This window comes from Colletotrichum paranaense, assembly GCF_030867605.1.
Source record: "Colletotrichum paranaense strain IMI 384185 chromosome Unknown Scaffold_16.1, whole genome shotgun sequence".
Taxonomy (NCBI): domain Eukaryota; kingdom Fungi; phylum Ascomycota; class Sordariomycetes; order Glomerellales; family Glomerellaceae; genus Colletotrichum; species Colletotrichum paranaense.
In genome coordinates, this window is record NW_026848974.1 from 47895 (window position 1) to 62871 (window position 14977).

General features: G+C 51.2%; 5 protein-coding genes across 5 annotated transcripts; 1 reads left to right on the forward strand and 4 right to left on the reverse strand.

Annotated features, from left to right (window-relative positions):
• Positions 1–1535: 1535 nt before the first annotated feature.
• CPAR01_14543 (uncharacterized protein) lies at positions 1536–1637 on the reverse strand (the record flags this gene model as incomplete). The annotated part of the gene is made up of 1 exon (XM_060498794.1): positions 1536–1637. The coding sequence occupies one exon, from the start codon at positions 1635–1637 to the stop codon at positions 1536–1538; it is 102 nt and encodes a 33-aa protein (XP_060342257.1).
• Positions 1638–2300: 663 nt separating this feature from the next.
• Positions 2301–3940, reverse strand: CPAR01_14544 (Met-10+ like-protein; the record flags this gene model as incomplete). Its single annotated transcript, XM_060498795.1, has 4 exons — positions 2301–3238; positions 3287–3520; positions 3580–3835; positions 3905–3940. The coding sequence occupies 4 exons, from the start codon at positions 3938–3940 to the stop codon at positions 2301–2303; spliced, it is 1464 nt and encodes a 487-aa protein (XP_060342258.1).
• A 407-nt stretch (positions 3941–4347) lies between these two features.
• On the forward strand, positions 4348–5444 carry CPAR01_14545 (2OG-Fe(II)oxygenase superfamily protein; the record flags this gene model as incomplete). The annotated part of the gene is made up of 3 exons (XM_060498796.1): positions 4348–4428; positions 4495–4757; positions 4808–5444. The coding sequence occupies 3 exons, from the start codon at positions 4348–4350 to the stop codon at positions 5442–5444; spliced, it is 981 nt and encodes a 326-aa protein (XP_060342259.1).
• A 37-nt stretch (positions 5445–5481) lies between these two features.
• CPAR01_14546 (Di-trans,poly-cis-decaprenylcistransferase) lies at positions 5482–6925 on the reverse strand (the record flags this gene model as incomplete). Its single annotated transcript, XM_060498797.1, has 3 exons — positions 5482–6441; positions 6506–6727; positions 6773–6925. The coding sequence occupies 3 exons, from the start codon at positions 6923–6925 to the stop codon at positions 5482–5484; spliced, it is 1335 nt and encodes a 444-aa protein (XP_060342260.1).
• Positions 6926–12458: 5533 nt separating this feature from the next.
• Positions 12459–14582, reverse strand: CPAR01_14547 (uncharacterized protein; the record flags this gene model as incomplete). The annotated part of the gene is made up of 3 exons (XM_060498798.1): positions 12459–14073; positions 14191–14387; positions 14478–14582. 3 exons carry the CDS (start codon positions 14580–14582, stop codon positions 12459–12461), a joined length of 1917 nt encoding a protein of 638 aa, XP_060342261.1.
• Positions 14583–14977: the final 395 nt, after the last annotated feature.

Genomic DNA, 14977 nt, shown 5'->3' on the forward strand with positions numbered 1-14977 from the left:
AAATAGCGGGGAGGGGAGGGTGCCTCTCCTGCGAGAGCTGGCGCAGACGGAGCTCCCATTTCTAGGCACAGCTCTTCACTTTGTGTAACCATGTCTATACGTTGGTCAATTGGAACCTTTCATGGCGCTCCGGAATGTCACTTGTCCAGGTTATCTGGGCCAATACATGCGTCTTAGGTATCCTTGTATGGCGTAAGAGTTGGCGAAGGCACGAAGGGTATCTATACCTGTACTGTAAGGGATCTTTGGAGGGGGAGTATGCTGAACCTCACACAACATCCACACCCATACATCTACATGCACATGTGCTTCGCTGGCGTTGCTGACCCCAGGGAATACTGCAACGTCGCGGCATGCGTTCTACGGGCGTACAACGTACAGCATGCACGCCATGCCTCGTACCCATGCCCCATTTTCCCAGTCTTTTTTACATATGTTTACACGCAGAGACGAACGCCGTCTCTCTATTCCCTATCTCCCAAAGACCCTACCCCATATCATGCATACGATGGGAGTACCCACAGTATCTATGTAAACCGATATAGACATTGCGACGAGAAATTATACGGTTGGATGAGAGCTCGAACACTGGGGGCCCGTGGAGAGAGAAACCGCTCAATGATGAGCGCGATAGGGAGTGTGGGTTTTCCCGGACTAGATGACGTTCTCACAACTCAACGGGAATCTTGGTTCGGGAAATGGCAACATCATTTTGGCTTCTGAGTAATACCTATCGCCCGAGCCAGGAATGGTTCCCTGCCTTCCCCTTCCGCCTGCTCCCCGAGAGGCTGGCTGGGGGTAAGGGGGGGCACTCTGGGCCCATCAACGGCGCGGGTCCGCTGCCGCTGCGACGGGATTTAGTAAATAGTGATAGATGCGTGATGTGGATGCTCAAGGCTTGTATGTGGTGTATACTGAGGACGTTGTTCATGATGTTTGGTGGGAATTGGAGGGATTGACGGGATATTGGATTCGCGCTGCGCAAAACACACCACCAACAGCCCATTGAGACATATCCCCGGATTGTCGCAAAGTCGACAAGAGGAAGCACACACGCACAAGACATGCACATACACATACAGCTTTGACAGGTTGCAGGAGGTGGTTGAAGGTGGTGGCGGCGGGATGGGACAACCACAGAGGTGCCGAGTCCCTTCGCGTTCTAGGCCCTGCCATGCTCCTCCTCTGGGCGCCGCCCCCGCTTCACCGGAGCAAACCCCCTCGTCATCATCTACATGTCATGGTGCAGCCGCTGCGACGCCTGAAAACCAGGCGAAAAGAAGGACAGATGATGAAGACGCGTTTCGTGTGGATGTAGCTGTACCAGGCCCTGACTTGATGAAGAAGAAGAAGAAGAAGAAGGGGGGCGATACGGGGCGGGGGACGAACGGGATGCTGCACCTTGACCTTCGGCTGGGCGGGACTGGGGTCGTCTCGAAGATGGGGTCGCACGGCGTCGCGCGGCGTCGCGAGATGGAGGCTCGGTCTAGGTGAGGTAGGGGCTGTCCCTTCGACGGTTCGACCACGCCGAACCCTTAGACTGGGCGGGATTGCGCTGGCGGTATCACATGCTGGACGTTGTGGTGGTTTCCGGCGTTCGACGACAACGACAACCCACCACTACCACCAGGGTTCATAGATGAAGGGGGATGGGGCGCGCATATGCACAACTGGGATGAATGCAAGTAGTCATGATTGCATGTATATCGAGGAGCAGATATAGGAATGTGCGATTGGAGATCGGTATTGGTCGGTATCGAAGCTGTAATCGCCGCGACACAGAGGGTCGAGACGAGGTGGACCTGCCTCATCCTCCTCCGCCATCTCCTGTTGTTCTTTCTTTTCTCTTCACTTCGCAGACTCCTCACTCTCCGCATTTAATGAAGGATGGCCAAGGTTTCCCGTCACGACACCGTCAGGTGGCCGTACGTTATCTCTGTTGACCAGCCCCCTCTCATGCACGACGGCCGATCAGGTAAGTCCTTCATCTAGGTACACCAGATATACGAGAGGCGCCGGGGAAGCTCTTTGCTGAGAGCTTTGTCAGCCTTACACCGGCTGCAAGTTGGGCGAAGCGAGGCGGGGTTGGTAAAGGCCTGGACGGCGTGGATGGGATATCGGTCACGGTCGTGGAGGATGGTGAGGCTTCCCGTGTGGCGTGAATGAAAGAGGTGTCCCCCGGGTTAAGGTGTCACTGAGAAGTTGTGTCACCAAGCCGGCATCGACATGTCCATCTCGGTGACAGTGACATCGAACTATGCCTGCGGGGACGGCGATTCTGTAAACCGAGCGGGCGAATCTCAGCTTTCCTTCGCGAAGGCGACCTCAGGAGGAATACGGAAGCTCGCGCAAAACATGCGCTTCTTCGGAGCAACGTCCCGCACGTTGTAAATGGTCATTTCCCCTTGCTTATCCGCGTCTCCAAGCTTGAACCTGACGCCGATCTCGGCGTATATACGTTCTAGGATGTCATTCAGGGGTACCTCGTCGTCGCTCTTGAGGGCGAAGCAGTGGACGTGAACCATGGGTAGCTTCGCAGACGTGTGAGGTTCGAAGAGCTCCTCGTGTCCGCTGTAGATGCCCTTGTAGTGGTTCACAAAGGTGTAAGCCGAAGCTGGTAGGTTCATGACGAAGTGCGAGATTGTAGGAGGGATTGGGATGTGCTTCGGCTGAGGAGGGGGGTTCTGGGGTTTGCTTCTCGATTGCTTGGGCTTGATGACAGCGCCCTCTCCCTTCTTAGAAGCGTCGTAGACTTGGTGAACGGCCTCCTGGATGAATTTGCGGCCGTCCATGTTGTATGAACGGACATACTGCTGGACCTTGTTCTTCTGGACAGCTGCGTTCAAGTACTTGTAGCTTTCGGGGTTCATGTCGTTGGCGAAGACGAAAACACCCTTCCTTCCTGCCGGCACGGCGAACGGTCCAATACCCGCCATAACATCGGCGACAACTTCTCCCGGTTTGAACATGCCGATGAGCCTAGTGTGTTCGGGCTCGAGCTTGCTGTTCCAGTACACCTTGGAATAGTCGAATTGGAAGACGCAATCGTTCTCCTTGACTTCGACGTTCATATCCTCGGGTCCACAGAGAACCTCGTAGGCAAAGGTTCTGAACACAGAGTTGCCGCCGACATCATCCACCTTGTTGATAACGGTGGTGATTTTGGGGTTCTTGTCGAGGATAACCTCTGCGATGATCTTTTTATAAGGAAGGTACTGTTCCTTAAGGTTGAGGTGCGCTGTGAGGGTCAGTGGCTGGTTTCACGGCTTCACTTCGGGCGACGTACCAACATGTCCAGCCGTATTGAACCCGACTGGGATCTCTACGTGAAGTTCCTCAGGCAAGATGGATGTCATCACATCAACTTCGTCAGGGGTTAGCAAAGTCACATTTTTTGTTCGGTACAAACCGCACTCACGGTAGCTCCAGTAGTCATAGTCGAGCTGCAGCTCGTAAGGAACCACATCCAGCTCTCCAGTCTTGATACCCTCCTGGAAGACAGGACCCCATGTCGTCGGTGCTGAGTTCTGGGTCAGTCACAGGCTCAAGACATGTAGCAAGCATAAGCGGGGTACACACTATCAGCTTTCACGCCAGGTCGCAACAAAAGGCATTTCAAATTTGATGACTTGGGATCAGTTCTGCATGAATCTAGACGGTCAAGTCTAAGAAGCTCATTTCCCTTTTCCAGCTGCTTGCGGTACTTTGAGATGTTGCGGGGGTCCTTGACCGTGGCGGCAGCGAGTTCCAACTTTTTAGAAAAGAGGGAGCGGTCAAGGATAGTAGCCGCGCGGGCAAGAGGCGCGCGGAGGCTAATCATATCGGAATTCGAGTTCTTCACGATGATGTTAGTACAATATTCAAAGTGCTAAGGCAGGTCGGCCGTGCAGGGTTCTCGACTTACCGCCATGTTGATGAGTCGATAGTCGGGCACAGTCATGGAGGGGCAAGGCTGAGGAAAAACCTCCGTCTAGGGCTGAGGGGCAGGGGTCCCAAATGTGGCGTATTGGCGAGGCTGAGGATTGGCGGGTGTGGGAGTGGGGCCCGGACGCCACAGGGTGATGTCACTGGAGCTTCGTGATCTAAGCGTCATTGATGATTGGTCGACAGGCATGTCTGAGAGGAATGTGAGGGACTGGTCACATCAGCTTTCGTATTAGTTGTAAAGTTTGTGTCTTGTCAAGATTTATTTGCAGAGTTAAGAGTCTTTCAGACTGGGATCCCGGCTGCTGCTTATTTGTTAGAGCCATCATTTGCATGTGGCTACTGCTCAACGGGCGCCGGTTCATCCAAGCTCGCCCTCAACTTAAACGACACTTCTCATTGTCTGGAAGCCCTTCATATATCATGTCAAAGAAGCGAACCCTGGACTCCTTCTTCGCGCCATCTGTGAAGAAGCTGCGTAAGGAAGATGAGTCAAGCGAAACCGTATGTCTCGTTGCGGCTCAAATACATTTGTAGAATTCACCACTAACAGAAATTCATGAGTATCAGGTCGGCCAGTCCACTCACGCCAATTATCCCATACCTATCTCAGAGCTTCCCACAAGCATCAGTAAAGAGCTCTCGTCACTCCCTGCCCGTCCAGGCAAAGACATGAATGACCAACCAGACCTCGACCTGGTGTACTTTGAGCCTTACATTCCGTCGTACATGGCTAAAGATCTCTTTGAGTTTCTTCGGTCCGAATTGCCATTCTATCGAGTGGAGTATGACATTAAGAGAGGCGGCTTCCAAACTCACATTCGCACGCCACGGTAAGCAGAAGGTTTATATTTGGAGGTATGAAACCAACTCACATGGATAGGTACACCACAGTATTTGGCTTGGACGACACATCCCGGTTCGACGACGATGGCTCCGTCATAGACAAGAAGTCCGGCTTCAAAGTCGTCGACAAACTGTACCAGAGATACCCACCGCGGCCAATTCCCAAATGTCTAGATGACCTCCGTCGCTCAGCCGAGACGGCCACAGACTGCAAGTTCAACTTCTGTCTCGTCAACTATTATGCTTCAGGCACGGATAGCATCTCCTTCCACAGCGACGATGAGAGGTTTCTTGGTCCGGATCCAGCCATCGCCTCCTTCTCCCTCGGCGCGAGGAGGGATTTCCTCATGAAACATAAGCCGATACCCCCAGACAATGAGCATCCGGATAGACCGCAGCCCAAACAAATCAAGTTGCCATTAGCCAGTGGTGACATGATCCTCATGCGCGGGCGCACTCAGTCGAATTGGCTTCACTCGATACCCAAGCGAACGGGCAAGAATGCGGAGGATGGCGGGAGAATCAACATCACATTCAGGCGAGCGATGGTGAAGGAAGGAACTGATAATTACTACAACTACAACGTAGGAACCGGACCTGTCTATCGGTGGGACAAAACGATGCGGGAAATGCGGGTATCTTCCGCCAAAGACCAGCTCAAGGGAACGTCATGACATCTTTCATGGGGGTATACGCAACCCAAACAACTCTCTATTTGCCTTTGCGGAACTGTGCGCTGGAAAAGTTGAGCAGCGCTCTTAAAAAGACTTGATATCCAACACCCTGGTTATCCGGCAAGCAGAAGATCTCTGTGAGGCGAATGGGCCAAGGCGGGTAGCCATCGAGGTCGACGTAAGGACCGAAAGAAATGAGCAGATCGGGTTCCGGCATGATTCCCTCCGACAGCTCCGCATCGATCAGATCTGTGCTGATGTCGCGGGGGTGGAGCTTGCCCTTTTGTGACATCTCGGTCAAGGTGCGAGTGAGATCAACCATGGACGCCCGCCCATCCTCGGCTGAGATGAAGAGAACCTTGAGGTGACGTGGGTCGTTGCGCGCGAAATCTCCATGGGCTGGGGACTCGAGGACGTCGTCGGCGTGCGGCATAGCCACGGTCAAAGCTGGCTGGTGTCTACCGAAGTAGGATCGCGACTTCTGGATAATGGATTGTTGCAGGTGAGGAAGGTAGTGCTTAAGAAGACCTGGGGGAGGAAAAGTCAGCAGGGTGATGAGATATACATGTAGAATCAGCAGCTTACCTGTCCGCTCGTACACCGTCAAGACGGGAATCTTGGCGCAGACGCACCATACGGCAATCTCGGCCGCTTCGGCGACCAATCTCTCCAACTCAGCCCCGTGTCTCCCACTTGGTTCGCGCTTTAAAATGACGCTGAGATGTTTCGGCTTCTTCTTCAGACCAACAACATCCCGCTCGATATATTCCGGGGTTCGGTGGTGGTAGAACATGATGGAGGATATGTGGTAGCACACGAGATGCCATGCTTGTCGTATCCGAATATACAAAGAGAAAATGGCGTGGAGAACTGTGTAAATCGCAAGGTGTAGCTTCGAGCGAAGGGCGCGTCTCAGACCGAACCTGCCTTTGGGAGGAATATCATCGTCGCGCCATTGTCGTCGTGCGTCTGGTGGTGGGCCGTCTGGGAGGTAGCTCTGGAGGGGCAGAGCTGTCAGCTAACGGTCGAGCTTTGGGAAATTTGCAAGTAGCTCAACGTACCTCGAGCAGTTGCTCCTTTTCTTCGTCCTTGAGGTTCACGACATCGTCGGTCCTGTAGACCTTACGAACCCTCGTGCTGGGCATGTTGGTGAATCTTGGTGGTGTCTCTCGGCGCGATGAGTCGGGGAAGCGCGGTTGTGGGCGTGTAGCTGCAAGGCGGGATGCTTGGGAAATCTGTTGAGCGGAGGGAGGGAAAAGGCCAATGGAAAAGTTGGCGCGAAACTAGCTATGCGCTGAGTGGGATATATGAATAGGTTTACGTCGTACGCGCGTGCGCTCGCAGTTTGCCATTCGTTTCTTGGCAGGATGACGACGGCTTTGGGCGAAGGAAACTTGTCGAAGTTTGGTCTTGTCGCCCAGAGTCAGTTCGGTTCGGCGGCTGCCATGGATTCCCACCTCAGAGAGTACAGAATACGACATTGGCACATTGGTTGGGCTGGTGGATTCCTAGTGGATGCTGCGCCGCTACGTCCAGCAAAGCTGCCCGTGGCTGAGGGCTCAGCTGAGGTGTTCTTTCCCCAATTTTTCTCTTCCGTGGTGCACATGGCAGGGCGAGAAAAGATACGTATCCCGTCCAAATTGGGCAAGGTCCAAGAACTCCAGCCACCCGGTGGCAGCGGCCGGTACAAGCTCCGGTAGACCCATAAAAGTTGGGCACACTTTCGGGACGCCGGGGCCGTTCTTGAACGGGCATCCCGGTGCCATCGCTGTCTCCTCGAAATGGTTTCCTCGACTCAATAAACGTGTAAATATGCTGTGGAAGATGATCCAGAAATCCAGAATAACGACACTGGCTACTGCTAAAGGATCCCAGACCGCTATTGGCTTCACCTCGTAAGACGCTGAGAAGGGGAATACCCTTTTCAAGGGAAGGGCAGTTTGATGAATTTTCATAGAAGAACTAGCCTTGCTATTGACCTGGCCTTGCGCAAAGCATTGAGTCTTCGTATGGTTCCCGTTGGATTGTTTAGAGAATGAGCCGTTCTGAAGAATAGTTCTGCTTTCCTCTCCTAATTTGCTCTAGTTCTGGTTCGTCTGTTTCTTAAATTTTTAATCGCTATAACGGGATATTAATTATCGTACCTCTCAGTATTTTCGTAGTATACATTCCGGAATATATAAAGGAGGAAGATGTAAAAGAGCTAGCGATAAAGAAAAAGACGATGATAATATAAATAATACTTAAGAAAGTATAATGAAATATAGAAGTATAAAGCGTTAGATAGTAAGGTCTCGAGTGTTTATATATTCTAACCTATTTTGAGTAGTTTTGAGGACGAATGTACTATTGACATAAATATCAAAGAGGGTATAGTAAAGATATAGGGAGTTAGGATGAGGATAGTAGAGACGAAGCCGGAAAGGCCAGCTGGTTCTTCGGTTCCTTTTTACTTATCTTGTTGCTCTAGTTATGAATAACCACGACTAAGAACCTCTAGATCGCCTAGAGATGTTACGACCCAACAGCCCATGCTTGAAACGCAGCAATACGCTATGATGTGATGTTACAAGCAGATGGGTCTGGAATATCGTAAAAGTAGAGGCCCAAAATCCTAAAGATGATCAGCCGAACAGAGACATCCCTTCAAGCCATGTTGGATGATTATAGCACAACTGCAGAAGATCACATTGATGCTTATCATTTTAGATGACTCAATGGTCTGCAAGTACCCAAACGGAAGCCAAGGGTTGAGGGCGGAGACAAGCCAACCCAGTTAAGACGAACTCGGTGACAGCTGTACGATTATCGCATAGATGGGCGAGCTTGCTAGAAAGATTGTTTCTGAATAGATGCAGACGTTACGGTGAACGCAGACTTTGGCTTATATTTCTGCAGGCAAAACATCGTCTAAGCCTTTCAAAAGATAGAGGAAAGAACCTCAAGAGTATCAATGTGTTTGTCGGCCATCACTGGCCGGTCCACATGGGGTTCATGGCATTGACTTTCGGTGCCGGTGATCTCGTCTCTTGATTCTCAATCGGATCGGGCGATACTTGCTGCGTCAGTTGGTATAGGTGCAGTGGGAGAAGTGGATAAAGGCCAGTTTCACCGCCAAAGTTGTTTCGCATCTATTCAGGAAGAGTAGTTGAACGGCAATACAAGATCCAGATTCCAAGCCAGGTCAACAAGCGTCACTCTCGCGAACTCCATGACTCCGAGGTAGCCTTTGCCGAGACACTAGGGGAGACTGGACATCGACAACACTGCATGTCTTGGACGAATGGCTCGATGCAAGTTGCGAGTACCTGGCATAGTAGGCACGGTCGAGACTGCTTACAGCGCCTGTTAAGAAACGCTAGCCATAGGTGGTCTATATGAGATCGAAAGGTCAAGGCCTCGCGGGCTCTCCCGAAATGCATTCATCTGAACAGACTTCCGAGTGAATATAGATGAGTTTGTGTCCCCTGGAGAATAATAATCCGAACCACAAGGACCAAGACAATCCCAACAAACCTCGAGAGAGGCATCATATTAGTGGCATTGAGGACAGTTGGAACATGACAGGCATCGTGAGAGTGACGTCTAACTCGATTCTCAACCACTCTGACTAGGACTCTGTAGGAGGAATCTGTCTGAAGAACACCAAGGTCGGGGATTGACACAGAATTCCGGGAGACTGTAGATCTCCTTCCCTCAAGCGTATTTCAGAGCCCTCGTAGACTCAAGCCGCGATTATTGGCTTGTGAAGGTAAGTACTTGCGCGTGTGAGACGGACGTCAACTTGGATGGTTCGTAGAAGAGAGATAGTTGGTGCGGTGGCCAGTTGGAAGTCGTCAAAGTCAGAAGAGCACTGAAGATAGCGTACAGCACTCTGAGTTATTCGATACGAAAGCAGAAGTCCCTTCTTTTCGAGGTACCTTCGACTTATACAAGGCCGCACTTGAAACATCCGCTCGACATGCGATCGGGAAGCTTCAGCTTTCTAGGGTGTGCCTGCATTGACTTTTGACCTGATGACCAGTGAGGTTAGCCACATGATCGAAGTCACAGGGACGGTTTGTCATGAGCTAAGCAAGACTCGCCTCCTCTATAGCCCCCACCAGGACCCTTCTGTCGAGTGATGGCACAGCGGTAGCGATTACGTGGTCGGACTCTTGTACCCCGACGACTACAAGGATTCCGAGTTCTCGCGCAGGACACAATACGCAAATGATGTCTTTGAGCAGACTGTTCTATGACTCGTTATCAATCAGCAGGATATCGAGTTACAGTCATGTCGGGACTGTCGGTTCACTCGACCAGTCTCATAGGGCTCCATACGATTTCAGAGCACGTATATAATATAATAAATTAAATTAATAACTATCTACTACCTTATGTATTTATATCGCTACTTCTCCTACTATTATTCTTACTATATCTCTAGTTATTATTATTACTTTTTCTACCACTATTATTACTATTATTTCTCTTATTATCGTTATTACTATTTCTCTTGGTATTGTTATTACTATCTCTCCTGCTGTCGTCGTTGCTAATACTATTGCTCTTATCCCCTTTTGGTGTATTCCTTTAATAATATACCTGGGCCTTGGGGAGAGATAAAGACTAAAGATGCTAACGTGTTAGACTTTAAGACTTTAGACCCTAAGAGTGTATTACCATTTTGAAGAAGTTATCGAAGCAGGCGTTGAGTATAGAACCGACCGCATAATCGGGCCCGCGGCAAAACGATTACGCAAAGCCGGACAGATATTAGTCTTTTTAACCACCTTCATCTCATAGATCAATGTCCTTTCCAGAGACTCAGGTAAACAGAGTGGAAGCTATTAAGGAGGATTACGGACGGTCCTCGGATGAGGGCAGGCAGCCGCTTGATCGCCAACACGGCTGTTACGGGCCAGTTGTCACGCAGAGTTTCGGTGGTAATTACGCGACGGTACGTGCTATATATCATTACTAGAATGAAGCCAAACCCAGCTTCGAGAGACATCTAGAGGATTCGTCCAGTCTTTGGTTGGTGATGGGCATGGTGGACACCGAGTAACGGGCCAGAGTGTGCACACGAAGTCGACTCCTTCTCCGAACCTGACGCCGAGGGCACCGAACCGGATCAAGGAGATCTCACGACTTGGGAGCACTTACTGGATCCGGCAGGTCGGTCGTTGGAAATACACTCGAACACTGTCACAAAAAGCGGGCCCACCCATATCTCGTGACAAACACCCATCCCCGCCATCCCATCAATCACCTTGTCGTGTTCTTGCGACGGTGAGTTCGGTGAAGTACTAGGCAACTGGGTTATACAGTAATTTGTGCAAGTCACAAGTAAGCTGCTGCATATATGCATAGACCATGATGGCATAACATTGTGAAACCCCGAAGTCTGTTTGGCACACTTTCCACCGCCAACCAGACTCTGGTTGGTTACCAGACCCCATAGACCGCAATGGACCAGCCGGTCAACAAGGTAAACCAAAAGACAGTGGACCTCAGAAGTCGCAGTAAGCCAATAGTTGTCGTCGTCGAGCCTCACCGTCTGTTCGTGGTGGATGCTTTCACGTAACTCACCGGAAAGTTCCCAGACAAACAGGTGGCTGTCTATGGTTCAACAAGCTCATTGGACACATCTGCAGCCAATTTCCGCACGTATCCACGCGGTCTAAGGTTTCTCCCCGCCCGAAATGACTCGTGTCCTCGCACATTCTGCCGCCTCGCCCCAGCCGCGCCTCGGAACACCGCCCAGCAGATTTCTATATAAGCGCCGTCTGTCGCCGTCCTTTGCTTGTTTTTTCTCTTTCTTCTTTAGCTCTCTTTGCCTTTTGGCTTAGATCAAGTGTAGTATCTGTTCTTTTCAGTTTAATCTCTGAAAGGTCTCTAAGGAGACCAATCGTGATTATTCCTATTTTTGTACCTCGAGAGAAGCCCTCTGTGCTTGCACACGGCTCCTCTCACAGTGTCCCTGGTATTACACTGCCTCCAGGCGACGCGAACCTCCTTTTTTCATTGTGTGCTCTGGCTTGTCCAGTGTCATGAGGAAGAAACGGAACACCAACCTCGCTGGTGGCATGTAAACTCACCAGAGCGAAAATTGTCCAATCCCATGTTGTGAATGGCACGGTTATAAAGCCCTGACCGAGCTCTATCTGCTGGCTAAGTTTCATGTTCGTTGGCCACAATTTGGACAACGTGTGAACTTCACGACATTGTGCGCATCGGAGTTCCGAAGGAGGCCGCTCGGGGATATCGGCGCTCGGCGCTAGACCTGCACCCCACACGCGGGCTCGGTCGCACAGGCCATAAGACCCGCATTTCGTGAGCGGCCCGCTAGCGCTATACCAATTTTAGACCAATATTGCACGTGACACTCGACTTTACCCAGACCTCAATTGACGTCACCGGCCATTGGTAGGTGGGTTGAACATCGACAACGATGCAATGCCGACAGGTGACCAATTGACGAGGATCAGTCGACTCAGCATCCTTGGTGCAAGAATTAACCACTGCTATAACGGCATTCGAAGATGATTGCTTGCGCTTGTGAAGACTAGATCGCTCTGCTACGTTTGGGTGACTATCTCAAATGGCGCGAATGCTGCCTTGTCCTTCCACGATGACACCTTTTGATCAGGCATGGTACGGCCCTTATTCACAGTTGGTACTCTGGCGGAATGAAACAGGGTCTGAGATCATTCTTAAATTCGAAGGCACCATGCTCGCAGCAGCCAGAGGGAAAACGATGTCAGGCGAAGTCTGGCAATTTTGAACATTGAGTCTGGGAAACCACAGGGTCAACATCCCTTGGCTTTCTCGACCTTCATCCGACCTCGTACCAATCACCCAATCCTTTCTGGTGCCCCGGATCATCCCATAGTCATCATATTATCGTTACTAGTTCCCTCACATCGTAATGCCAAACAAGAAAGTGAGTCATTCTTTAAAAGCCAAACCCAGCCAGTTCTACGCACTCTTGACATTCCATGTTCCTTGCGATGAACATCGCAAATTTGTTCACGCAACTGAAAATGTCTTCTCATCCCATCCGTACGCCCTCGCGAGCCGCCGAGAGTACACCAGCGTCATGTACCCTTCAATCTGAAACTTGCGAGGTCGGTGAATGGTGAACGGCCTCTTCACTGCCATACTATCGGGTGGCATGAAAGTGAAAACCGAGCCGTGCTTGGGCAGGACCGAAAACCCGAGCTCGACCATGGCGCCTTCAAAGGCCGTCCAGTTCACCGCACCTCGGGACTCTGACTTCTTGAAGAGGGCGTTGAAAACCTCGGCAGTCGCCGGTGAGACTTCAAAAGTCTGTTTTTCAACGACCGGCTCTGTAGTCGACACATTTGCCTGAGGACTGACCTCAAAGGCAGATACTTGGGCCGGACGAGTCTTTTCCTTCTCCTTCCGCTGCTCCACTAGAGTTTCTCGCGGCTTGGGGGCAGGCACCGGAAGCGGTGTCCACTCCTTTTGGCCTTGGCTGATCTTGACTTTGTACTGTTCATACTGATTCTCAAGGTCGGAGAAGCATTCGAAAACAAGATCTTCGTAAAGCGCACCAAGCTTGGCACCGGCATTGTCAACCATAAACTGGTTGAGGTTCTCTAAAGCTTCGGCGGTCATCCCCGGCTCTAGAAGGTTGTCGACGGGGACGACAAAGTCCCTCAGATCAACGCCGGTCTTGAGCTCGTTCAATTCTTTCTCCAGCTCTTGGGACCTGGAGACGAACAATTGCCCCATTTTGCGGGATGGAGCTGGCGTTGAGATTGTACTGGTCACATCTTGGATGAAGGTGACTGTGGTGGCCAGGTCACAAAGAGACTCGAACTCACTCTCGACCAGTTTCTCCCGCTTTTCGGGATGAGCCTGATGAAGATCGCCCAACTTCTTTAGCCAATCGACGGCCTTGGCTGCAGTGGTATCACGGTGGCAGAGCCGGAGCATGTAGTGAAGTTGAGGATCGCTTCGCGTCAAATCGCCTGGATTGCCTTTGAGCGTCACACGCGCGTTGCCAACGCTGCCATACACATTAGACATCCGCTTGTACCACTTGCTGCCCGAATGCGACTGAATATGCCGCTTGAATAAGGCCTGGACGGAGACGTAAGCGAGCTGGGCGGCGTTGGCTATCTTCTGTAGCAGGATAGTCCGGTGGGCTTTGTCTTGGCTCAAGCTTTCGAAACGCTCGAGGAGCTGATGCATGTAATTCCACAGAACCGCCGCCTTGACGGCATTATGGACAGCGTCGAAGACGCTGGCACTTACATACTTGTCGGAAACCACCGGCAAACGACGTCCTTTCTCGTCTAGGAGGATCTCTGGCCGGCTGCAGAACCAGAAACTGACGTCGTGTGCAAGAACAACCGGCTCTGAGCGGAGCTCTATGCGTTCCTTGAACAAAGCCGCCTGATCGCAGGCAGCCTTGACGAGGTCGGCTAGAGAAAGCTTGGCGGGGGATTGTGAGATGCTCAATTTTGAGAATGCCGCAGTGGTTATCTCCTCTGGCTCCTTAGGGCGCTGGGCGTTACTCCGCGTCTTCGAGCCCTGATCCAAGATATCGTCAATGAGGATGTTGAGTGACCGCAGCAAGGTGACTTGACGTTTTAAGATCAGCTGGCCGATATCACTTGGTGGCACAAGTCCCGCTCTGATGGCCGGGACAAGCCCGCCCAACGATTTCTCGTCTTTTTCGGGCAGATAAACATTGCAATCGTACCATTACCCGTCGGAAAACAGCATGTACCAGTCCTTTTCAGATGCAGGCGGACGTAGACCTTGCGTCCGCATGCGCTCCTGAATGATATCAGCATCACCCTTACCACCGTTAAGCCCGTAACAGTACTGCTCCATAGGCGTTTTCTCGATGCGGTGCTCTAGCATGCTCAGAAAATGTTCGGGCCGTTCAGTCAAGTCGCGCAAATTCCATTCGGGAAAGATCTTCTAGTTATCGCCCAGGGTAGTGTCCCCCGAGTGTCTGAGCAAGACACCCTCCATTGCTCCGGCCTTCACACACTTCGCACGCTGGCCTACACCAAAATCTCTCCAGATTTCATTGATGACAGCGCCATGTTTCTTGTACTTTCGAACAAGATCATTGTGCAGGTCCGTGGCCTCATTGTCTCGTTGTCGTTGCATGTTAGGCACTCAACAGTATGACTGAGAAGATAACTGGACTTGGCAGCATTCGCAGTACGAAGTCACTCTTCTGTCGACAACTGATGGGATGCCTAAATCTTCCACGAGTTCTTTGCTTGTAATCAGTGCCCAACTGGCGATAAACTGGAGTTTCTCTCATTGTCCGAAAAACACATCTTCCCCTTCATTAGATAGGTCCCGTCACGCTTCGTATCCCGCACACCCATGCCTCCTTTAATGTACCGATCTGTGTATCCAGGACAGCTTTGGGCTAGGATAGGATTCTTCGACTTTATCTGCCTGGAAAACTGGACATTCTTATCTTGAAAAAGTCCACATCATTTAAGACCAACGACGCTTAAGGATTGTGAGAAATTTTCAGACGTGGCCCCTAT